The 26,609-nt window shown below is 37.2% G+C and overlaps 1 protein-coding gene across 3 annotated transcripts; it reads left to right on the top strand.

Moving 5' to 3' along the window:
- Positions 1–556: 556 nt before the first annotated feature.
- On the top strand, positions 557–25,882 carry LOC144976775 (mpv17-like protein 2). Of its 3 annotated transcripts, none has more exons than XM_078921201.1 (3): positions 557–706; positions 18,184–18,549; positions 24,822–25,882. In XM_078921201.1, exons 2-3 carry the CDS (start codon positions 18,232–18,234, stop codon positions 25,164–25,166), a joined length of 663 nt encoding a protein of 220 aa, XP_078777327.1. In that variant the 5' UTR covers positions 557–706; positions 18,184–18,231; the 3' UTR covers positions 25,167–25,882. The 3 variants fall into 3 exon arrangements, with proteins under 3 accessions (XP_078777327.1, XP_078777326.1, XP_078777328.1); XM_078921200.1 differs by lacking the exon at positions 557–706 and adding an exon at positions 12,928–12,987; XM_078921202.1 differs by lacking the exon at positions 557–706 and adding an exon at positions 17,449–17,667.
- The last annotated feature ends 727 nt before the right edge of the window (positions 25,883–26,609 follow it).

Here is a 26,609-nt window from a genome sequence, read left to right as displayed (position 1 = left end):
TTTCTGTTCATTGGCTACAAATTCCAGTACATATTTACTACACTCATTTGTGTACTTGTACCCAAATTCCACGAACTAGGCAGTTCCATTGTTTTTCAACCATAAAGGCATTTGGGGAGTGGGAGGGCGCGGTGTTAAGTGCCGACCGGACGCAACCCCCCTCTCAATTTCCGAACTCCAAGTCATCGCCGTCCGTTGTCAGATTCCTTGCCTCGTGGAATTAATCAGCACTCAGCACTTGCAGAGACAGGTCGAGGAGGGTTTTGGTGCCAGATCAATGTCTCAAACACTCAAATCAGTAATACTACGGATATCGATGTGTGCATGCACATATCAGTTTTCTTGATGTGGATAAATTGAACAAAATTCATTTTGAAATAAAGGCTATGTAGTTGGGTTCGTTTGGGGCAATCACTATCCAAAAGGGGCCAAAAAAGGGCCAAAGGGCCAACTGATATATGGGGGGCCAACTGTGTTTGAAAAGGACCAAAAATCTCGGATTTGGCCCTAAAAAGGGCCAAAATGGCAACCCTGGTCGACAGACGGACAGTAGGTAGGTAACAGTAGGTATGTTCACTCCCTAGTTCAGAAGACGGAAGACAGGATGTTAGTCGTGTTCTTGTGGATTCGATTTGACGTTCAGCGGATGTGTAAGATTTCAATAATTATGTATACTATAAAAATTGGTCGGCCCTAAATCGTGCAAGTAAGTGTTTTTATTAACATTTTGCATTTTGTGTAAAACTTGTTTCGTTTTGTTGTTTTTTTCAATTAGATCTGGAAATGATTTTTTGGAAGTATGTCTATGTCTATGTCCATAACTAGAGGTCCATAACAGATTGAGCACTAGCTTCTCAACCAAAGGGACCGAAATCGATCCTAGGTGCAGTTGAGATTTATGTCTGACCCCTGTCCACCCGGCAGTGATTGGGTAGCTGGGTCTGATACTGTTTGATCTGTCGGAAAGTACTTTGCGATAGACTAGCGTCATATACACAAAGGGCAGAAAGCAATTGCTATTATCCGTTTAAAGCTAATTAACCGGGCTCCATGAGCCTAATGACTCTGAATGACATAACTGATTAATGCTAGTTCTCATAATCGACGAAGATAGTCTTCTTCTTTCATCACTAAAATAATTTTGTCACTTGGCAATTCAACATTTATAAAACTGGCAGTTAAGTTATCTGTTCTTTCTCTTGTTTAGTCTTTGTTTTTTTTTGTTGTTTTTTTTTTTTTTTTTTTTTTTTTTTTTTTTTTTTGTCGCGTCTATACAGGAGAAGTGGAAAGTAGGAGTAGACAAATAGGAGTGAGATAGTTTCCCCAAAGACATAAGTTGTCTGGTGACACTTTTACCCTGTTATAGTCGGGTTAAAGTTCATGTCAGCTTGACAGATAGTAAGAAAGATTTAAGTTTAAAGAAGTAGGTAGTAGAAGTAGTGGTAGATTATTGGTACGTTATATATGGATAGATTAGGTTCAGAAGGTAAGTATTAATCCCCGTTAAAGCAGAAATACTTTAATATAAATCAACAGAGTTGCCTCACACAATAAGAATATAAATTATAATTGGCCAAAAGAATAATAGTACATTTTAATAAATTAAAGTTAGGTTCTGGGTAATCATGGGTAGTTAGTTTTCATCCCCCCATTTCCGTTTCTCAAATTATTATAATCGGTTCCTTATCTGTTTGGATGTGACTGGTGGAAGCGTTGAGACTGCTTCTGTCTCGTTATTTTATGGAGGAGCCGTTTTTGTCATTCTCTGGTTGTCCCAGTGGGTCACTTGATAGATTCAGCTCTGGATCAACGTATAACCCGGCCCGACTGTGAAATAATGGAGCAAATCTTTGTTGTAACATTTTTATATTCCTTATGAGCAGTGTTGTGAAGATTTCCAATTAACAAATCCTTGACATCACCACTGATCTAAATTCTGTTAGTCATTATCCTTAATTTAATTAACGAGATACATATAGTTAGTGGGATGGGGAAATATAAGTAACCAACGAGAGCATAAGAATCAATACATATAAATACATAATTAATCGCGTATTAGCGATAACACATTTGTAAATGTAATTCATGTAATTCATTCATTTGGAAGGCATATATACCTATATAGATCTAGAGAGTGAATGAAATGCAATGTATTTACATGAGCTATCAATTTCGGTTATTTTATAGGTTGTGTCTATTTATGGCCCAGGTGAAAACACTACATGAATTATTACTCAGTACACATACTAGTTTTAAATGGCAGTAATTAATCATAACACTATTTAAATCCACAACTATAAGATTGATATACTTATTTCATACCCTTGTCCGCACGATGTTTCGCACTAAATAGAATTTCAAATTGGTCACAAGAATAGCATATTGGTCATATAGTCATGGGATGAGAGAGAGAGAGAGAGAGAGAGAGAGAGAGAGAGAGAGAGAGAGAGAGAGAGAGAGAGAGAGAGAGAGAGAGAGAGGCCGAATTAGCTGAGTCTTTGATTATATAGAAATATGACTGGAGTTTAGTCAATCCCAGAAACCAAAGATGTTCCAGGATTCGTTAGTGCCAGGATATTACTGGTCAGTTTGCTCGAGACCAATCATATTACGCGTACGTCCGTCGTGCTGGGCGTTAGGTAATCAATCTTGTGTAATCCTGGGATAATTTTATGGCGCTTGATTGGCCGGATGTTCGATTAATTATTTGGCCATATAGCACCTCTCGCCTATCGGCTGGACATTAATGTATTCAGTGTCATACTTAGGCGTTTTTGAAATTACAGCAGATGTTGGTGTAATAAATTATCGAGGCGCATCTGTGAGAAAATATGTATTGAGTTATTCAAAATCCTGAGAAAGTTAGGAGGGATTTGAAATAGATCACTACAGTTTTGACTCCTGTTTGAGTCTTGTTATCTTTCAATGTGAGTATCTAATCTTCAACGTCAATAACTCTCAATAAGAGATTACTAAAGTATGGCGTATAGATAATTAAATCGAGTAGTAATGTAAAATCGAACAAACAGCAACTGATTTGACGAGATTGCAATTTTTGTCAAAGTACTTTCCACCTGATCTAAACACCAAGCTACTCAATCTTAGCTATATGAACAGGTGGGCAGTGACAGTTGTGTCAAGGGGGCGGAGATGGCAAGGGTTTATACTGACCCAGTTCCATTAGGTACCTACTAGCTAGATAGTGGGGTATGTGCTGTGCCAAATAAGCCATCGGATCTTCATATATATCAAATGAGCGGCTGACAAAAATGAATTATGTTTAGTTATTGTGCCATTGACATTATTGAGTTACAGCCGACATGTAGGTATTTATTTCCAATAATTCATAGTTGGGAATCTCAATCTTTTAGTGGATCATCGCAAAAAGAAAACTCCGGCTCCGTTTCAAAAGTTATTTTCCTATTTTGAATTCCCAGAAATAAAATTAATAGATTCATGAGCTTTTTTAAAAAAAGAGCTTTTATATAGCACAATATCCACTAAATGTGCTCAAGGCGCTTTACAAGATGTCCCTGGCCAACAGCAACATTTAACATTTAGGACGGGACATGACGCCTGTTAGGCGATATTATAATGTTTTCGGACATAGACAACGCTGTTAACGGCCAGGTACTCATTTTACACCTGAGTGCGGTGATAGAATGTGAGTAAAAAGCCTTCTCCAAGGACTCAACTATGCGCCGAGCGAGGCTCGAACCCAGGATCTTCCGATCCGAAAGTGAGTGTCATACCATAAGACCACATATCCGCAATACTACCACCACCAACACCATCATTACACCAGCCTTATCACCATCACCATTGTCGTCACTACCACGATCAGCATCTTTCCATTATTATTAAATAAAACAACAACAATAATACTACAATGACCACGACTACAATATCTTCACCATGCCACCACAATCACCACATTAAAACCCACCCTCCTCCTCCCAACAACAACAACAACAACAACAGCAACAACAACAGCAACAACAACAACAACAACAGCAACAATAAAAACAACAAATTATAGGCCATAATAATATACTATTGAATCGCAAATTGCCAAATTTAAGATTTACAAGCGTGGGGAAGGACTTTCTTGATTGACGGAGAGAACATATTTAATTTTGGGTTAGGAACGCAAGTTACCATCGATTATTACATTCCATAGGATTGGGTACCACTGCGTTGGGTACTGGGTCACACTAATTGGATTCATTAGTCTGATGTCACGTCACCCAGCAACGGCGAGCAGCGTGGTTCTAAACAAAGAAAATCGGTACTTTTTCTTCTTCATGCTGGCTAGAACTTTCCATATTATGCGATAAGAATGTATAAAAGTCAAAACAAGATCATATTTATAATATTTTTCTCATTTGGATACACTTTTATGCTCGTCGGAGGAATATTTCATAAGGGCGTCCGCCATTGTTCCGATAGTTTAGAGTCAGTTACTAAATTACCATGCGTCACTCCGAGGGAAGTGACGTCATGACTGTTGAAGCCATTGACTTACTAATATTAGACCGGAAATCTCCACTGCGCGGCGGGGCAAAATGCGATGCTTTTTGCGTGCGCAGCCATTATCGCCTATATGACTCCACCCTCGGGTCTGCATGTAGTACTCCCGCGCATTGTTCGAATGGCATGTATGGTTTACAACCGTATCGCCTCGTCGGTTATGAATGTTTCAACTTAGTTTGACTTATAACATACCAGGCATCGACAGCAATACTCAGTCTAATTGAGTCAATCTATATACTGAAAGTAGAAAATCACGAAAATACACTATGGAGGTATGCATGCAACCAACATAATTGATAAAACCAATCATATTTCATCGATCTTGTTGTAGCAATACATCCCGATGGGCAGTGCACCTCCTACCCATTGAGTAAGTGTATGCAAATGATGGTGCAGAACTGCGTCTCTGTCTTAGCATCAACAACAGTCAGTGTGCAATGCAAGTGGGATTATAGGTATCGTAGACATGTCGGCATGTTCGTGTCTGATTCATGCTGCGTGCCACACAATAGCAATAGTGGTAAGCTAGGTCTTAAATAACCTATGTAATTTAACTTTTGTTGTTGTTGTTTCTTTATGTGTGTATGATATTTTATATTTTTATCTATAAATCCCGCCTAAGCGAAAGCCCCCTACTGTGCTGATGCGAAAAGGCCCCGATTTGAAATATATTCCGCAACAGGCATTGATAATTGCTAATTGTTTTTTTTTTTTTGGGTTTTTCTGTTTTGTTTTGTCAGTGCCTGAAGAAAAAGAAATGGAAAGGCTCATGTTGTGTTGCCTGGAATTGTTCTAATAGACAGACCAAGAGGTCCGAACTTCATTCTAATGACAGAGAAGAAGATCTTACCTTCCACCGTTTTCCTTCAAATCCTTCAATGAGAAAACAATGGATTGTCGCGATTAAACGACAGAAATTCACACCATCTCGGTTCACTAGAATCTGCAGCAAACACTTTACAGCCACAGACTTTACAGCGAGCAAAACAAGGCGGCGATTGAAAAAGACTGCAATTCCTTCCGTTTTTACATATCCACAACATTTGCATCCGAAAACGGCCATCCAGAGGAGAAAATTAATAAGAAACCCAACTATGAACAGCAATCGACCATTTCGAACCAGTGAAAATCTAAATTCCGCTCTTCAAGACCACACGTACTTTTGTTCAAATGCAAATAAACAAACTAAACTAGAAAACCAACTGGCAAGGCTAAGGAAAAAACTCAAAAACAATCGCACAAAAATTATGCGATCAAAATCCCGTAACAAAAAATTGACAGAGATCATAAGCGGTCTTAAAAATCAACGGTTAATAAAGGCCAAAGCTGAAGCGATTCTACAAAAAACTTTTAGTGGAATGTCTCTGGACCTTTTTCGTCATATTCAAAGATGTGGTAACGCAAAGAAAAGGATTTACCTTCCTAAGGTGAAGAAGTTTGCCCTTGCTCTTCACTTCTTGTCTCCGAAGGCATACGAGTTTGTGAGGCCCATTTTGCGTCTGCCTCACCAACGGACTCTTCGTCACTGGAAAGCGTCAATTAGTTGCTCGCCTGGATACCTGGACAATATGCTACACGTTGCGTCGAAAAAAGCTGAGGAGACCAATAGTAAATACTGCTCGTTGATATTAGACGAAATGAGTATAAGACAGGACGTGTCATGGGTACCCAGTGAGCACAGATTCTGCGGATTCAGAGACTTCGGACAAGGACCCGTCGACAGTCGGGAGGCTACGAATGCACTGGTATTCAGTTTGAAAGGGAGATGGAAAGTGCCAATGGCCTATTTTTTGACGGACCATATTAACTCCTCTCAGCTGGCATTTTGTATCAAAGAAGCCATGGAAAAAGCAGCAGACTACAATCTCATAGTAAAAGCTGTTGTCGCCGACGGTCTGAAGGCCAATATGAAAGCCGCAACAGAGCTGGGCTGCGACATAAATCTGGAGACTTTGAAGACCAACTTCAAACATCCCCACCCTCAGTTTAAGGATGAAAATGTCTACATGATATGTGACCCTCCCCATATGCTGAAGCTATTCAGAAACTTACTGGCGGACACAGGAAGCTTGACGAGAACCACGAACAGCGGAGTGAAAGCAATTTCTTGGCAATACATTGTCCAACTTCACCTGCTACAGAAAAAAGACAGTCTGTACCTTGCAAACAAGATCACGGAAAAACACATCAAGTTTCAAAATGTGAAAATGAAAGTCAAAATAGCCGCGCAAACACTGTCCAATAGTGTGGCCACAGCTATTGACCATCTGAGGGACGACCTAAAGCTGGAGCAATTCAAGGACTCTGAGGAAACGTGCCTTTTTCTACGGACAATCGACCGGCTGTTTGATATACTCAACACAAAAAATCCGTTTGCAAGAGGTTCGAAAGCTGCCTTGAGTCCCCAGAATGTAGAGTCATGGCAACCGTTTTTGGAGGATGTCCAGAAATACCTCGTGTCTCTCCAAGAGCCATCGGGATTGCCAATACACAGAACCCTGAAGAATCAATGTGTCCTGGGCTTCATCATAACGGCCCAATCAACCCTGGATCTTGCAAGAGAACTTTTTGCCCGTGGCAACCAGTATTTCCTCACTTACAAGTTCTCACAGGATCACGTCGAAATGTTTTTCAGTAAAATTCGGCAGAGAAATGGGTGGAACAACAACCCTAACGCCCAACAGTTCCGCAGTGCCCTCAAAAGTCTGATGATAACCAACTTGATCAAGGCGTCGGACAATGGAAATTCTACCCCACAGGACGACACAGTTGAGTTGCAACTGGACTTCCCACTGGACACAAGAAAGCCAGTTCCTCTAACGAAGATGGATTGTGAAAAGTCAAGAGTGGAAGAGGAAGAGGACCAAGAAATGATGGTGGCAATAAACGACTTACTGGACACGCCTCTCGTCAGCGACTCAGATTGGCGACAGTCCTGTTTATTTTACACGGCCGGATTTGTTGCAAAAAAAAGCCCAAAAGTCCATCAAATGCAACACCTGTAAGGACGCGCTGTATGATGCACAAAACACATCTTCTACGCAATCTCAATTCCTCAAGCGCAAGAACACTGGCGGTCTAACCATCCCATCAAATGGTGTTGTGACAGTTGTGGAAACGTGTGAAAAGGTGTTTCGCTGCACTATGCCTAGTCCAGCATTGATGGACAGACTTCCGTCCCAGAGTCACATTGACCTTCACATGCAGACCGTCGTCTTGTCCCATCTCCGCTCAAAACACCTTAGCCTTTTCCCTTCTTTAAGGGACCATTTTTTTGACCACGAGATAGCCATAGAAACCAATCACATCACACAGCTAGTCAAATCCATCTCCAGCGTTTACTTTAGGATGAGACTTTTCAAAGCGGGGCAAATGTACCAGAGACGGAAAATAATGATGGGGAAAATATCAAAAAGGATGAAGTTCAACAAGATCATCCTTTTCAGTGGACTATAAGTACAAAAGGGGGAAAGGGGGAGGAGGGAGTGTTACACATCGTTAGTTTTAATGAATCAGTGAATGGTGTTTTCTTTCGACTTAACTGATCGTGCTGTAGGTAATTATAATAATAATCATAATAATGAAGAAGAAGAAGAAGAAGAAGAAGAAGAAGAAGAAGAAGAAGAAGAAGAAGAGATAATGGACCTGGGGCAAGATTACAACACTTGTATCCGATGGAGACGGCGATCCACTGTGACGGACTTGTTGCCAAGCACCGAAAGGATAAATAAGTAAGTAATAATAATAATAATAATAATAATAATAATAATAATAATAATAATAATAATAATAATAATAATAATAATAATAATAATAATAATAATAATAATAATAATAATAATGAATAATAATAATAATAATAATAATAATAATAATAATAATAATAATAATAATAATAATAATAATAATAATAATAATAATAATAATAATAATAATAATAATAATCATACGGGTGGAATCTAAGCCCACTCTAAAGAGCTTTGTTGACGAATATTATGATGTGGTTATCGAGTCGAGTCGTTGCCTTGGTGCGGCGAGCGAGAAGAGGTGGAGCGCTATAGCGTGCGCGGCAGTTCCCCATGCACGCCTCGCAACTCTCTCGTTGAGCGTCCCGTCTATATTCATACGTCGATGGGTGTAATAGGCTTCAACCATCGACGTATGAATATAGACGGGACGCTCAACGAGAGAGTTGCGAGGCGTGCATGGGGAACTGCCGCGCACGCTATAGCGCTCCACCTCTTCTCGCTCGCCGCACCAAGGCAACGACTCGACTCGATAACCACATCATAATATTCGTCAACAAAGCTCTTTAGAGTGGGCTTAGATTCCACCCGTATTATTATTATATTATTATTATTATTATTATTATTATTATTATTATTATTATTATTATTATTATTATTATTATTATTATTATTATTATTATTATTATTATTAATTATTATCATCATCATTATTATTATTATTATTATTATTATTATTATTATTATTATTATTATTATTATTATTATTATTATTATTATTATTATTACTTACTTATTTATCCTTTCGGTGCTTGGCAACAAGTCCGTCACAGTGGATAGCCGTCTCCATCGGATACAAGTGTTGTAATCTTGCCCCAGGTCCATTATCTCTTCTTCTTCTTCTTCTTCTTCTTCTTCGTTATTATTATTATTATTATTATTATTACCTACAGCACGATCAGTTAAGTCGAAAGAAAACACCATTCACTGATTCATTAAAACTAACGATGTGTAACACTCCCTCCTCCCCCTTTCCCCCTTTTGTACTTATAGTCCACTGAAAAGGATGATCTTGTTGAACTTCATCCTTTTTGATATTTTCCCCATCATTATTTTCCGTCTCTGGTACATTTGCCCCGCTTTGAAAAGTCTCATCCTAAAGTAAACGCTGGAGATGGATTTGACTAGCTGTGTGATGTGATTGGTTTCTATGGCTATCTCGTGGTCAAAAAAATGGTCCCTTAAAGAAGGGAAAAGGCTAAGGTGTTTTGAGCGGAGATGGGACAAGACGACGGTCTGCATGTGAAGGTCAATGTGACTCTGGGACGGAAGTCTGTCCATCAATGCTGGACTAGGCATAGTGCAGCGAAACACCTTTTCACACGTTTCCACAACTGTCACAACACCATTTGATGGGATGGTTAGACCGCCAGTGTTCTTGCGCTTGAGGAATTGAGATTGCGTAGAAGATGTGTTTTGTGCATCATACAGCGCGTCCTTACAGGTGTTGCATTTGATGGACTTTTGGGCTTTTTTTTGCAACAAATCCGGCCGTGTAAAATAAACAGGACTGTCGCCAATCTGAGTCGCTGACGAGAGGCGTGTCCAGTAAGTCGTTTATTGCCACCATCATTTCTTGGTCCTCTTCCTCTTCCACTCTTGACTTTTCACAATCCATCTTCGTTAGAGGAACTGGCTTTCTTGTGTCCAGTGGGAAGTCCAGTTGCAACTCAACTGTGTCGTCCTGTGGGGTAGAATTTCCATTGTCCGACGCCTTGATCAAGTTGGTTATCATCAGACTTTTGAGGGCACTGCGGAACTGTTGGGCGTTAGGGTTGTTGTTCCACCCATTTCTCTGCCGAATTTTACTGAAAAACATTTCGACGTGATCCTGTGAGAACTTGTAAGTGAGGAAATACTGGTTGCCACGGGCAAAAAGTTCTCTTGCAAGATCCAGGGTTGATTGGGCCGTTATGATGAAGCCCAGGACACATTGATTCTTCAGGGTTCTGTGTATTGGCAATCCCGATGGCTCTTGGAGAGACACGAGGTATTTCTGGACATCCTCCAAAAACGGTTGCCATGACTCTACATTCTGGGGACTCAAGGCAGCTTTCGAACCTCTTGCAAACGGATTTTTTGTGTTGAGTATATCAAACAGCCGGTCGATTGTCCGTAGAAAAAGGCACGTTTCCTCAGAGTCCTTGAATTGCTCCAGCTTTAGGTCGTCCCTCAGATGGTCAATAGCTGTGGCCACACTATTGGACAGTGTTTGCGCGGCTATTTTGACTTTCATTTTCACATTTTGAAACTTGATGTGTTTTTCCGTGATCTTGTTTGCAAGGTACAGACTGTCTTTTTTCTGTAGCAGGTGAAGTTGGACAATGTATTGCCAAGAAATTGCTTTCACTCCGCTGTTCGTGGTTCTCGTCAAGCTTCCTGTGTCCGCCAGTAAGTTTCTGAATAGCTTCAGCATATGGGGAGGGTCACATATCATGTAGACATTTTCATCCTTAAACTGAGGGTGGGGATGTTTGAAGTTGGTCTTCAAAGTCTCCAGATTTATGTCGCAGCCCAGCTCTGTTGCGGCTTTCATATTGGCCTTCAGACCGTCGGCGACAACAGCTTTTACTATGAGATTGTAGTCTGCTGCTTTTTCCATGGCTTCTTTGATACAAAATGCCAGCTGAGAGGAGTTAATATGGTCCGTCAAAAAATAGGCCATTGGCACTTTCCATCTCCCTTTCAAACTGAATACCAGTGCATTCGTAGCCTCCCGACTGTCGACGGGTCCTTGTCCGAAGTCTCTGAATCCGCAGAATCTGTGCTCACTGGGTACCCATGACACGTCCTGTCTTATACTCATTTCGTCTAATATCAACGAGCAGTATTTACTATTGGTCTCCTCAGCTTTTTTCGACGCAACGTGTAGCATATTGTCCAGGTATCCAGGCGAGCAACTAATTGACGCTTTCCAGTGACGAAGAGTCCGTTGGTGAGGCAGACGCAAAATGGGCCTCACAAACTCGTATGCCTTCGGAGACAAGAAGTGAAGAGCAAGGGCAAACTTCTTCACCTTAGGAAGGTAAATCCTTTTCTTTGCGTTACCACATCTTTGAATATGACGAAAAAGGTCCAGAGACATTCCACTAAAAGTTTTTTGTAGAATCGCTTCAGCTTTGGCCTTTATTAACCGTTGATTTTTAAGACCGCTTATGATCTCTGTCAATTTTTTGTTACGGGATTTTGATCGCATAATTTTTGTGCGATTGTTTTTGATTTTTTTCCTTAGCCTTGCCAGTTGGTTTTCTAGTTTAGTTTGTTTATTTGCATTTGAACAAAAGTACGTGTGGTCTTGAAGAGCGGAATTTAGATTTTCACTGGTTCGAAATGGTCGATTGCTGTTCATAGTTGGGTTTCTTATTAATTTTCTCCTCTGGATGGCCGTTTTCGGCTGCAAATGTTGTGGATATGTAAAAACGGAAGGAATTGCAGTCTTTTTCAATCGCCGCCTTGTTTTGCTCGCTGTAAAGTCTGTGGCTGTAAAGTGTTTGCTGCAGATTCTAGTGAACCGAGATGGTGTGAATTTCTGTCGTTTAATCGCGACAATCCATTGTTTTCTCATTGAAGGATTTGAAGGAAAACGGTGGAAGGTAAGATCTTCTTCTCTGTCATTAGAATGAAGTTCGGACCTCTTGGTCTGTCTATTAGAACAATTCCAGGCAACACAACATGAGCCTTTCCATTTCTTTTTCTTCAGGCACTGACAAAACAAAACAGAAAAACCAAAAAAAAAAAAAAAACAATTAGCAATTATCAATGCCTGTTGCGGAATATATTTCAAATCGGGGCCTTTTCGCATCAGCACAGTAGGGGGCTTTCGCTTAGGCGGGATTTATAGATAAAAATATAAAATATCATACACACATAAAGAAACAACAACAACAAAAGTTAAATTACATAGGTTATTTAAGACCTAGCTTACCACTATTGCTATTGTGTGGCACGCAGCATGAATCAGACACGAACATGCCGACATGTCTACGATACCTATAATCCCACTTGCATTGCACACTGACTGTTGTTGATGCTAAGACAGAGACGCAGTTCTGCACCATCATTTGCATACACTTACTCAATGGGTAGGAGGTGCACTGCCCATCGGGATGTATTGCTACAACAAGATCGATGAAATATGATTGGTTTTATCAATTATGTTGGTTGCATGCATACCTCCATAGTGTATTTTCGTGATTTTCTACTTTCAGTATATAGATTGACTCAATTAGACTGAGTATTGCTGTCGATGCCTGGTATGTTATAAGTCAAACTAAGTTGAAACATTCATAACCGACGAGGCGATACGGTTGTAAACCATACATGCCATTCGAACAATGCGCGGGAGTACTACACGCAGACCCGAGGGTGGAGTCATATAGGCGATAATGGCTGCGCACGCAAAAAGCATCGCATTTTGCCCCGCCGCGCAGTGGAGATTTCCGGTCTATTATTAGTAAGTCAATGATTACACCCAAATTAAACGTGTATCAAATTCTTATGGAAGATTATATACACACTTCCTTTGGAAAAAAGAGCTCCCCGTTGCTGTGCCCCGGAAGTGGAAACGCGTTATAAACATAAATGAAAACGAAAGGAAAACTATGTTTCATAAGTCATAAGACAAAGACCAAAGTTATAGATTTTTAAGGTAATGGGTGTAAAGAAAACTTTAAAATACATCATAGAATAAAAAGTCCCGACTTAATTTGCAATTTAATTTCATCATCAAAGTCAAAGACCCTTTAAATTCCCTCTTCAGTTATCGGCCGGTTTAGTTTTGTTGCTTTTTTTCATACTCTAGTCTAATATAAACTTTTTTGGAATGTAAAGTTAAGTCAAAAGTCTAAGTCAGACTAAGTAGGCTAAGGCCAATGGATTGTTGATCCGGATCGTATTAGGTAAAGTCCATACGTTATTCCAAAACTAACACAAACTTGAGCTGAGAATGGGTTCGCCTTATGATGATATGAATCATGATGGCTGCGGTTATTCGGACTCGAGTCTGAATAGTCTCCTGCGGCTATTGGCTATTGGGACTCAAACTCTACTGCGCATGTGCGAGCAACAAGTCATTCGGAATAGTTCCTGTAGCACTATAGTTTTTTTGTTTTTTTTTTTGTTTTTAATTGTGTGCGCGTGTGTAATTAAAATTAGAGCGAAATCTATTGTCACCTGTCTAGATAGATCGTGCTCCTTACCGCTCAGACGTTTTCGCCCTGATACCGATTGCACCGATTTTCGTAAATTTCGTGTTGTGACCACTTATAATAGTGAGAAGAAGATGAACAATAATATTTTATAAATATATATATATATTTAAAAAAAAAGACAAACTGATTTATTTTTACATATTAGAAGTAGAAGAAAAATAACAAGACATACAGATGTTTGTTATGTTAGGTGCCACTCTGTTAGAGCATTATCTATTATTATGTTAGTTGTCTCTCTATTAGTGTAATATCTAGTCATTTTGATTTAGTGACATGTACATAAAATTGATGAAAATAACACTCGTGGTCTGAGTATGGTAACTATCAGCACGCAATCAATTGGAAGCTCAGTTCGAGATTTAAAAGAAAAGAATAAGGAACAAAAGTCAAAGTAACTGTGGTGTAAAGGAAAATGCTTTCCAACAACTTTTCGCGATGTTCTTATATAATCAGGACAATATTTTTCTGATAGTTTTAGATGGACAACAATCCTCTACAATCACTCTGATATGGGAAAAACAGAATTTCCTCTGAACTCTTCTTCTTCTATCATCTCTTCCCACTGCCTGCACTGTGTTTTTGCAGACATTGGAGTTGAGAGTCTGAATAGCCATGGGAGACTTTTCAGACTCGTGTCCGAATTGCCACTATGTGAGAAGAATTAGTGGAAATCATATATATAATAGTTGAAATCATTGTATTTGAAACTTGAGACTGAGAGTCAAGAGGGTACTTTTGTAATAAAAAAAAAAAGTGGTCCCCGCCAAGCGGCCGATGTTTTGTGTTGATCAAAATAAATTGCAGCCAATCTTTTGAAATGTCAAATTAAAATTTTAAATATTGTGATAAGTCTCAAGGAAAATGATGGGATATAATTGACATGTACATATATTCAGGTCTGACATTGAACCCACTTATGGGTTTAGTTTGACATTGTTGTAATTAATGGACAATAATTTGCTTCATATTTTTCTAGATTTCCATTGCAACATTGGGCCCATAAGGAATTGGGTTATCAGACCTGCAAATAAGTTCAAGTAGGATATAATAACATTGTGACGTGCACATATTTGCAGGTCTGATCATTCAAATTGTTTTGGGATCATTGTTGTAATGGAAATACTCTCAAACTAACACAAAATATTGTCCATTACAATAATGTTAAATCAAGCACATAGTTACGCTCCCTGGGTGGGGTTCCTGACCTCCCATAGTGGGCAGGGAGGTACTTTCTATGTCTTCTATCCCCCTATACCTGTTTTCCAACTTGATTTCTGTCTTTGTCTTGGAATGAGATTACTTGGTTTTGTCCTGACCCTGGCTGGGAGGGAAACAGTCGAATGCATAGTTATTGTTTTGGGAGATGATATTTTTTTCCCTTGTAAACCATCTCTCTGTTAGGTATTGTTAAAATTGTTATTTTGGATGTATATTATAAGCATTTGAGTGTATTCCTCTTAGTGGGACGTTGTGCTTGTGTCTGGGTGAGACTTTTAAGTGATCTCAAACTAAGCACATTGATAGTTTGCTCTTGGAATCTACATCTGTTCCCTATTTGAACCATTCTCCTTTGTCTTACTTTTTCCTCAAATCCTTTTAATTGTAAATCTAGAATCTTTTCACTATCCAATTTTCTTCCTTTTTACTGGCGCTGATATGACCTAAATGTGTTGCAAGCGCCCTAAAACCCTTAAAAACAAACAAACAAAACAATAGTTGTGCTCCCTTATCAGACTTGTGAACATGTACACATCAGTACATTGCAATCACGAAAGAATAGAAATGCATAATGTTGCAAGAAATTAATATAGAGTGGTAAAGCATGGAATTTGAAATAAATACCTAAATTATATTTTCTAATACCATATTAAGTATTTCATAAGCGCCTTACCCTTTACTTCGGATAATCCCCTATTTCGGAGGTCGGAAGATCCCAAGTGTCATAGTTTTGGCCCCTGTCATTCATAGTCGTAATATAACAAGGGATTGGTAGTCCACCCATTCCTCTTCCTGATTATATGTTTTTGAAAACTTAAAAAATTTCCCTATGTCTTGAAGAGAAGCAAAAATTTTCTACAAAAAATCCAATGTGGCAACCTGGTTGCTAGTCAAAACATTGGTAACATAACTCCACTTGGCAAGGTCCACTATTTTACAAAAATACCATCGAGCACTATTCCAAACGAGTCCGCCACTTACATTACTGCCATGACAAATTTTCAGTTGGCTAAAAGTAAAAGCCAAACCCAGTCCCTGGGTGTTACAAAGTAAAGTTTGTTTGAAAATAGTTACCATTGCAATGAAAACACATGTTGTTTTGGTTTGTTTCCGATGGGACACTAGATTAATATTGTGGAATTACTCAATCTAGAAGCATTAAGTGATTAAATGTGAGAGAACAATTTATTACTGAGTATAAGTTAAAGTATATACTAATATATCGCAACAACATTGTAAGTAGAAGGGCAAAATAATATAGCTCAAATATGAAAAGTAAGGAACAAAGAGTGCATCCTGCTCTAGGCATGCCACTCTCATATTTGTAAGCTCAACTAATATTTTAAACAATGGACTTTATGAATAGTAACTAATTAATCAGTAGCTGAAGTCATTAACTAATAACAAAGGGGCACAACTCTTTATTAGAGTAACTCGATGTCTGTCTAAAATTTTCAGACTTTTTTTACTTTAGCTCGTTAAGAGCTTTGTTATTGTTATTGGTATTTTTAAAAATTAGTGACAAACATTTTAGTATTAAACACCTGCTTAGTAACATTGATAATTGGCACTCAACACCGATGCTTGAAACAAAACAAATTTTACCGAAATAGGCATCATCGCTTTTGAAAAACGTGATCTTGTACCTTGAAGGTATGAAAAAGCCTACTCATAGCCAATGAGGTCACTTTGTTACCGACCAATGCTAACACATGTTGCCATCTGGTACTTAGAAAAACAGCGTTATAGGGCTGCCATATGGCCATTGGCCAAAATTGGCCACACAGAGAACTGTGTTTCAATTAATTAATTTTAATTTTTTATTTGAAAAAATATTCTTTTCTCAATATTATTTTTTTCCCCTAGTCTGATCAGGTTTTTTTAATTTTTTGTTTTATTTTTGGTTTTGTTTTATTTATTTTGTTTAAGAGGGTCCATAAGTTTGTACTGTTTGGCCAAGTAAGTTTCTCTTTGACCCCACTTTTAAAGTTGAAATTGACCACAAGGACCTCTGGAAAAAATACACATTCTATTGTGGTTGGGACGATTCTTATCACAGGCACTGGTCTATGCATCATATCATTATTATAGTCTCACCACACCCCCTTTTTCCGCCATCTTGAAAACCTTGGAATAACGACACCCCTGGATAGGGATATAATTTTCCGGTCCTGGGCAATCCAGGGGTTGCACTATATTTCATTGACAAACCTCTTTATGAAAATTCATCTTACCATAAAATGTTTCATTTGGAACTTTTTCCCCATTTCTGCAAAAAAAATTTCATCTTTTATCTGTCTTCTATTAAAAGTAAAGCATCATGTCAACTATTACAGCCACTGCATGATCATAACCACAGTCAAGCCGATATCACTGTCACCTCAGCCACCATGATCATCTTCCTCACACTTTGAATAAATATGACAAAAATAAAAAAAGGTTTAAAAATGTGAGCTATTGTATAGTACATTATCCACTAGATGTGCTCAAATGCTTAACACAGAGTGAGAAGCCAACACCAATACTGAGGGTGAGATATGGAGCTTGTGTAAGGTGCATCTAAAATATTTTCAACAAAAATAACACTATTACCAGCCAGATAATCATTTTACACCTGGGTATGATGAGAGAATATGAATCAAGAGCCTTTTCAAGGACTTTACTTTGTATTGCCCACAGGAGAACCCAAACCGGAGATCTAAAGGTCTGAAGTCAAAGCTAAGAGTGAAGGATGGCTCTATCATTTCAAGAAGTAACATAACACTATCTTCAAGGCAGTCGACTTCGATCGCCATAACAACAATCCTCTGGTCTAAACGATGTCTTTATAGAGCGGTTGCACTGTGTCATTGCCATCATCACTACTATAACAAAGGATGATGAGAATCATCACATAACTAGTAACTAGTAGCATTAAGACAACCACTATGTCATCATCTCTATAACAAAATTAGCATCACAACTTAACCCTACATCACCAATTAACACCTTAGCCACAACTGACATTATCTTTGGTACTTGGACCACTTTGTCATCTTTATCACCAATACTTTTACAGCATCACACCACCAATGCCATTACTACCTTATCATCTTCACTATTACTTCTGCCATACCATTACAACCACCATCACCACCATCACAGAAACAGTCTCCACCTCTACCACCACTTTAGTCTCTTTCCTTTTTTTCTTTCTTTTTTTTTTAGGGGGTGGGGGGGGGGGGGGGAAGCTGTCTCTTGTATTGAAATTGTTTTAGACAAAGCAGCTGGCTTCTGTACTGTCCTTTCCTTTGCCTTATCTTACATGCAATCTGAAGGAATAAGGGAGGGAACTGCCACATGGAAGGATTTTTTTTTGTGTGTTTTTGTTGAGTTGAAATTCAATAAATGTGTCTTTCATCTTGGTTTCTTTTCAGTTCAAATCGATGTAGATGGCTTGAAAGAAAGAAAATAAAGAACACACAATGATTTTATCAAAGTTTCGACTACCACACCTTGCAAGATCTTCCTATCAGAAATTGCGAAGATTTGGCAAGACTGCATTTTCCCCACGTTATCTTTTATACACTAATGTTATCATAAGTGGCCAGATATCTGCAATGGGTGATGTCATTCAACAGAATTATCAACTCTCCAAACCGAATGCCAATGACTCATGGGATCCCAAAAGAACTGCTATGATGCTAGGTGCTGGAGCTTGTCTTAGTCCAATTGTTCACTTCTGGTACTTGAATCTAGACAAGTTTATACCTGGCAACACAATTAAAATTGCAGCAATTAAGGTGATTTTATTTGTTTTATTTTTAGTAAAAAAATTTTTTATTAAATCAAGTTTGAAGCGATTCATATTTTGCATTACAAAACTTAGTTAATAAAGGATGGAATGAAATTGTATAATTAATGTCATATATTTATAGTAACTTGTTCAACAACCTCTGAGAGACTTGTATAAGTTTAGCTTTGTAAAAGTCATGGACTAAAGCTGGGGTCCTGATAGTTACTGATAGCTCAATTGGTTGAACATTCGACTCACAAGCAAAGGACTGATGGTGATCATCTGATCATGGGTTGATCAGAAGATTTTGTAGTGGCTCCTCTCTCCATCCTGCATGAATGCCTATTATATCTGGTTGAAAACACTTAGTGATCTTGCCTGAACTGCAGAAATCAATTATTATTGTCCATCTAGCGCTATAGACATCAACTCCATCCCCCGTGAACTTAATGCAAACCTACCTATTATTACGAAAAATTCTTAGAATTACGAAATTTTGGCTCCATTTTCAGAACTTCTTCAGCCTAAGCCCCAAAAATGCCTGTCACATTCAACAACTCTCTCCGCCCTTGATTACAAATACTCAGAATTGAGTCTACTTCGAGTAACATTCAGTTTCAGATTCAGAACTTCATGAGCATGATAAGTCTTAAAACTTAATGAAAATGAAAATTGATGCCAATCTACATCATTTTAAAGATTTTGAAGTGTTTTTTAAAATCCATGTGAGTGTGGGGATAAATTGTTTATTTTTAAAGTAAATAATAGTGACTACAATTTTCATCGCCTAAAAATTAGAATTTTTATATTTTCAAGTTGAAGGTCTGTTTATGGTTTGAAAGTACAGTAGAACTCGGAAATAGCTATTCCCGAGTTGCCAGGAAAGGTTATAATATTGCTGGTTATTCCCCTCAGTGTGTAATTCGAGTAAAAGCCGTCGCCCCTATTTCAATTTCTTCACAGAAGTGGCAGAGTGCTTGGTTTTTTGTTGTTGTTTTTTTGTTTTTTGTGTTTTTTTTTTTTTTTCAAGTAAAATCATGACTAGAAAAAAAAACAAGAACATAGAAGTGTGTGTGTGTGTGTGCGTGTGCGCGCGAGTGTTTGTATGCACTCGGCATGTTTGATGAGGTAAGCAAGCGCATCACTCAATCACTGACCCATTGAAATAATGGTTCCACACTCCCCTCTCTCGCTGATCGTGTTGTTCGTTAACGATGCTACTCGCTGACCGATGCTGCGAAGTGAGGTATGTTGGCATGTGCTTACCTCGCGTGTCGCGTGGCACCACATTGGTTAGAATCAGCGTGGGTGCGCAACTGGATGCGCGGGTTGACGGAGGTAGGAAACAATAACAAACCCACATGGTTGCCATTACCTCCACCATCATTCTCGCTCACGGTTTGTGGAAAGCACTTCATTACAGGCACGTAATAGTGAATCTAGTTTTTGTTTTGAACATTTCTATTATTATTCTTTGTAAATTGACCCATATTAAAAGAAACATACAAACAAAACAGGCATGACCAGTCACTAACAATGCCGTGTAGTGTGTAGACAGTAACACGGTACGGTGAACATGAATGACACTGGGATCGGAATGTCGGAACCCAGTAGTCGTTCGCAACTCTGCCTCACGTATTCATTTAATCAGTCAATTTAAATTTCATTTAGCTTGCCTATTCTTCAAGTTTATGTTATATTCACTTTTTCTATTTAAAAAGGGTAATCCAAACAGACCATAAAAATGATTTTATAATAAGCCGACTTCAACTTCCATCACTTACGACACGAACTTATTTTGGGTGTTTTTTTTTAACAAAACCGTTTGACTCAAACTAAAGCTTCGGCATTGGATAAGGAGCGAGGTCCCTGTTGCCATCTTGCTTAGTTTATACAGAGACTGGGTTGCCAGCTTGGCTGTTCTTGATAAATAGTAGTAAATAGCACAACCTTGTGCAATGAGAGATAGAGAGAGAGAGAGATTTTGAACAAAAAACGAATATCTCTCTCTCTCTTACCCTCTCTCTCTCTCTCTCTCTTGCCCCCCCTCTCTCTCTCTCTCTCTCTCTCTCTCTCTTGCCCTCTCTCTCTCTCTCTCTCTCTCTCTCTCTCTCTCTCTCTCTCTCTCTCTCTCTCTCTCTCTCTCTCTCCCTCCCTCTCTCTCTCTCTTCCTATTTCATCTGTCACACTGTTTGACAATCTTCTTCACCTGGCTCACTTGTACTTGTAATATCGGGTGTAAGGTAAAATTTTGAACAATTATTATTATTTATAAAATGCAGAAACTTTGCAAATAAACCGATAGACTAGATATTAATTCGATTCGAAAAGTGGAACACAAAAGGAGAATTTGCGAATACCCGGTCCAGACATAAGCGTCATGGTCTTATTTATAAAGTGCAGAATCTTTGCAAATAAACGGATAAAATAGAGATTAATTCGATTCGAAAAGTGGAACACAAAAGCAGAATTTGCGAATGCCCGGTCCAGACATAAGTGTTATGGTCTTATTTATAAAATCTAGAAACTTTGAAAATAAACGGACAAGATAGAGATTCATTCGATTCGAAAAGTGGAACACAAAAGCAGAATTTGCGAATGCCCGGTCCAGACATAAGCGCTATGGTCTTATTTATAAAGTGCAGAAACTTTGCAAATAAACGGATAGACTAGATGTTATTTCGATTCGAAAAGTGGAACACAAAAGGAAAATTTGCGAATACCCAGTCCAGACATAAGCGTCATAGTCTTATTTATAAAGTACAGAATCTTTGCAAATAGACGGATAAAATAGAGATTAATTCGATTCGAAAAGTGGAACACAAAAGCAGAATTTGCGAATGCCCGGTCCAGACATAAGCGTTATGGTCTTATTTATAAAGTGCAGAATCTTTGCAAATAGAAGGATAAAATAGAGATTAATTCGATTCAAAAAGTGGAACACAAAAGCAGAATTTGCGAATGCCCAGTCCAGACATAAGCGCTATGGTCTTATTTATAAAGTGCAGAAACTTTGCAAATAAACGGAAAAAAAACAGATTAATTCTAATCGAACAGTGGAACACAAAGGCAGAATTTGCGAACAACCGGTCCAGACATAAGCGTTATGGTCTTATTTATAAAATCTAGAAACTTTGCAAATAAACGGATAAAATAGAGATTAATTCGATTCGAAAAGTGGAACACAAAAGCAGAATTTGCGAATGCCCGGTCCAGACATAAGCGTTATGGTCTTATTAATAAAATGCAGAAACTTTGCAAATAAACGGATAGACTAGATATTAATTCGATTCGAAAAGTGGAACACAAAAGCAGAATTTGCGAATGCCCGGTCCAGACATAAGCGCTATGGTCTTATTTATAAAGTGCAGAAACTTTGCAAATAAACGGAAAAAATAGAGATTAATTCTAATCGAACAGTGGAACACAAAGGCAGAATTTGCGAACAACCGGTCCAGACATAAGCGTTATGGTCTTATTTATAAAGTGCAGAAAATTTGCAAATAAACGGATAAGATAGAGATTAATTCGATTCGAAAAGTGGAACACAAAAGCAGAATTTGCGAATGCCCGGTCCAGACATAAGCGTTATGGTCTTATTAATAAAATGCAGAAACTTTGCAAATAAACGGATAGACTAGATATTAATTCGATTCGAAAAGTGGAACACAAAAGCAGAATTTGCGAATGCCCGGTCCAGACATAAGCGCTATGGTCTTATTTATAAAGTGCAGAAACTTTGCAAATAAACGGAAAAAATAGAGATTAATTCTAATCGAACAGTGGAACACAAAGGCAGAATTTGCGAACAACCGGTCCAGACATAAGCGTTATGGTCTTATTTATAAAGTGCAGAAAATTTGCAAATAAACGGATAAGATAGAGATTAATTCGATTCGAAAAGTGGAACACAAAAGCAGAATTTGTAAATACCCGGTCCAGGCATAAGCGTCATGGTCTTGTTTAAATGAAACAATGCCATTTAAAAAAATATATGGTCAATGAGTAATTAAGCTAAATATGTGGAGTTCAAATAGATAACTTGATCTGTGAATTTTTTTTATAATTAGCTGTTTTTATTCTCCATCATTTAGGTTATGTGATTAAGTTTATAATTGAAATACAAACTTTATCTCACTTATCAATGTTTTGCAATAAAGGAGAGTGTGAGTGAACCTGAGCAAAGGAAATTATTTGAGAGAGTGATATTTATCATGCTTTTCAGTTTGTAGTTGAATTCTAGAATGGATTCTTTATAGTTCTCATTGATTGTATGTCAGTATGTCAGTCTTTAGGACACCGATTACCTTAATGCGGCCACAATTTACAATGTGACGGCCACAAGCCCGTTAAACGCAGAGTGGGGTATTGTTGTTTGCAAGTAATGCTATGGTTTTAATAGGATATCTGTCTCCTATTAAAATACATTCCTGTGTTGGATCTTGGATTAAATTCATGTCTTCTTCGGATTTTGGGATATTTAATTTTCATGGATTGTGATTGTGATTTTCAAGACTATTAATGTAAGTAAATGCCCAAATAGATATTTTTATTCATTTATTCTTTATTTATTTTTTTTAGTTTTGTTTTGTTTTGAAGCATTTATTATAAGAAATATTGTACATATGCACTTATACACCAAAGACTATATCCTTTCAACTGCTTATTATTATTATTATTATTATTTAATAATAATAATAATAATAATAATAATAATAATATATTATTATTATTATTATTATTATTATTATTATTATTATTATTATTATTAATATAATAATAATAATAATAATAATAATAATAATAATAATAATAATAATAATAATAATAATAATAATAATAATAATAATAATAATAATTAATAATAAGTGCATTGAGTGAAATCCCAATCCTGGTTGCCCAAATAAAACTGGCGCTAGAATCCCGACTACCTGTCTAAACGAATGTTGTTTGTACGATACATACTAACTACACGTTCAATATCGGGGGCAGAAAATATACGTTTGGTTTTATGAAATTAAAACAGTAGTCCCACATTGTTCTTTGATGTTATTTGTGGTTGCATTTGCTTTGAAACTTACACATTATATTGTGTTACATTGTTTACAAAATATTTCTGGTACTCGTATGCATGTGTAGTCAACGGACCACCGGTCAATCGTGTTCTTTATTATTTTATTATTAATTTTGGCTTGACATCTTACATATGTGAATTTGACAGGTTGTTATGGATGGTAATTATAACATTAAGTGATTTTTAAACATTTTTACGGCGTTTTAAATGTCTTTCTTGCATTCATTGCCGAGCACCTCCACTTTTCTGTTACTATTTTAACGATCAGCTGATTTTCTCTTGCCTCCCCTTTAATTTCGCGGACTTTTTTCAGAACGAGGCGTGGGAGTGGCTAATTGGGTGAATAATTGACCCCCACCCCCAATACACACACACGCACACAAACCCAACCCCCACCCAAATTTGTTTCGCCTATTATGTACTACTACAGACTAGGCTACTATGTAATATTACTCGTAACGAAAAATAAGAAAAGAAAAGAGGCTAGGCTAAAAATATTTAAATTGCCATTGTCTCTTGTTTTGCTTTACTTCGTTTGCAGTCCTAGGCATGGGCAGGAAATGCTCGTTATTTCCGAGTTGACCTCTTTTTCATACTCGCTACTTTCATGCTAATTTTATTGACTCAAATAAGGGAAAACAACGGGGATTTAGATTTTACTCGCTATTTCCGAGTACGTTACTTTCATGTTCTACTGTATTACTATGGACTAAATTTGTTGATTTCCTGATAGAATAGAAAGTGCGTAGAATGATTGAAGATGAACTGGATGAATAAAAAGGATGTGCAAAAGAGAAAGAAAAGCTCTTATGATAATGACATTTCCTGTTTAAATTCACTAATCAACAATTGATGTCAAGGAAAATTGGATTGATAAAGATTGTGATTGATTTAAGAGACAAACCGGAACATGAGAATTATAAGAAAATATCAGTGTGCAAATGTAAGAAAGCGCCAACAAAGGTTGAGCGTATAGGTCATATCTGCTCAACGTTAAAGAGCAATTATAGAACAAATGGGAGTGATTAGGGTGGAATTCGCATAAAGTCAACACTCTTAAAGTCAATATTATTATTATTATTATTATTATTATTATTATTATTATTACAACACATACTTTATATATTAAAATTCCTCTAATTTTAATGAGTTCAAATGTATTTTAGACATTCATAATATCTCCCTATTTTTTTTTCTTCATACAGCTTATTCCAGACTTGCTTTTGTTTTCTCCAATCTACATTTTAATCTTCCTTATCGCAACGGGACTCATGGAAGGACAGAGCTGGGATTCATTTAAAAAAGAAGTCAAGAATAAGAGTGCGGGATTGTTTTCTGTGGAAGTTTGTTTGTGGACACCTGCTCAATTCTTCAATTTTTATTTACTGCCCACACGTTTCAGGGTTATGTATGACAATTTTGTCTCTCTCATCGCTGATGTATTGTATTCATATTTCCGATATGACTATAATTCTGATGACGACGATGATGATGATGCTGAAGATGTTGACAAAATTAGAACTTCAAAGAAAAAATTACAATTGGAATAGAATCCGTTGAGTTATCAGCAAGACCAGTCATGTTCATTGTTGTTTTATTTGGATTATAAGTTAACAGTATGGCTGCTATAGACCAATTACTAAAAATTGAACAGTGATACAATGTGGGCTGTATATGAGTATCAGTTAAAAGACCAACCCTTCTTCTTCTTCTTCTACAATGTGAGGCAGCCAAGGTCATTTTGTGCTTCAACGACAAAAAATCCTCATGTTATCATTTTGAATATTTATGTATATATATATTGATATGTTAAAAGTTTTATTGTAATCTGTGAACAGCTGACTAATTCATGATTTTTTTTTAAAATGTATGATGCATGGAAAAATCAAATATCATAATGGCACATACATATGATATTCTTTTCTGAGTGCTACTCGCAGTTATTAAATTTATGGCTTTTTAAAGATATTCTCGAGAAAGACCAGCAACATGGATAAACTTAACTGAAAACTGAAATATCCCAGTTTACAAACTTTTTTTTTTTACATCAGTGCTTTTTTTTAATGATCAGAAAATATTCATTGTGTCATTTTTCAGTTTGACTAATGAGTTATACTTTTATATTTTGTATCTATTTATAAAAGTAAGTGAAAAAACAGTGGAGTCACTAATGGAGACACATCACCTTAAAAGAAGTCAAAAAACCATTTCCAACTTGGAAAAATATACTCCCTAGTCTTAATTGAATAAAAATGACGTGACAATTTGTGAGGTGTTTGTTTAATTTTGTTTAATTTTATATTTTCTATTTCTACACGCTTGCTTCAAAGAATATTGAAAAATTAAAAGATTTTTACCTTAATAACAACGAAATTCTAGTACGCAACTGATAAATAGTTGAAGTTGGTCTTTGTTAAATTTTAATACAATTATAAAGACCTTAAGAAGAACAAAATGTTGAATCTCGGCCCGGCCCATTTTATTTTGGACCACCCAGTAGCAGATTGGTTCTGTTTTCTCACAACATTCTCCTTGTTCAATTCTATGATATTGAATCACTGCTTTGGAAAACTATCAATTTTTTAGGTTCCATGATTTGGTACAGTTTACTTAATGACAATTGAAGTCTGGAGCATTTGGAGACAATTAAAAAAAATAACATTTTAATCTTTTTTCAGATCCTGTTAAAAATAAAAGTGCAATGCCTGTAAATCCCTTTTCCCATAAATATTGAGATGTGCCATAAATATAATTTATTTTAAAAAATATTAATATTATAGATACATATGGGCATGCTCGTATATGCGCATATGTGCGTTTGTTTTTCAACACGAGACAAACACAAAAGAATTTTCCGTTACTGATCCATAACAGGAGCAAAGGTGCAATATAAAGTACATATCTGTAATTGTGATTGTGAGTGGAGAGAATTTTTTTCGATTTGTATCAGTGGTATTCTGTAATAAAAATAGTTGATAATAATTCTGTCACAT

This window comes from Berghia stephanieae, chromosome 7 (assembly GCF_034508935.2).
Source record: "Berghia stephanieae isolate SIO BIC M18660-M18661 chromosome 7, UCSD_Bste_1.3, whole genome shotgun sequence".
NCBI classification, from domain to species: domain Eukaryota; kingdom Metazoa; phylum Mollusca; class Gastropoda; order Nudibranchia; family Aeolidiidae; genus Berghia; species Berghia stephanieae.
This window is presented reverse-complemented; position numbering and strand designations above follow the sequence as displayed.

Coding starts and splice junctions, on each gene's coding strand:
- LOC144976775 (XM_078921201.1), top strand. CDS start 18,232: ATGATTTTATCAAAGTTTCGACTACCACACCTTGCAAGATCTTCCTAT. Junction 18,550..24,821: donor TTAAAATTGCAGCAATTAAG/GTGATTTTATTT, acceptor TTCTTCATACAG/CTTATTCCAGACTTGCTTTT.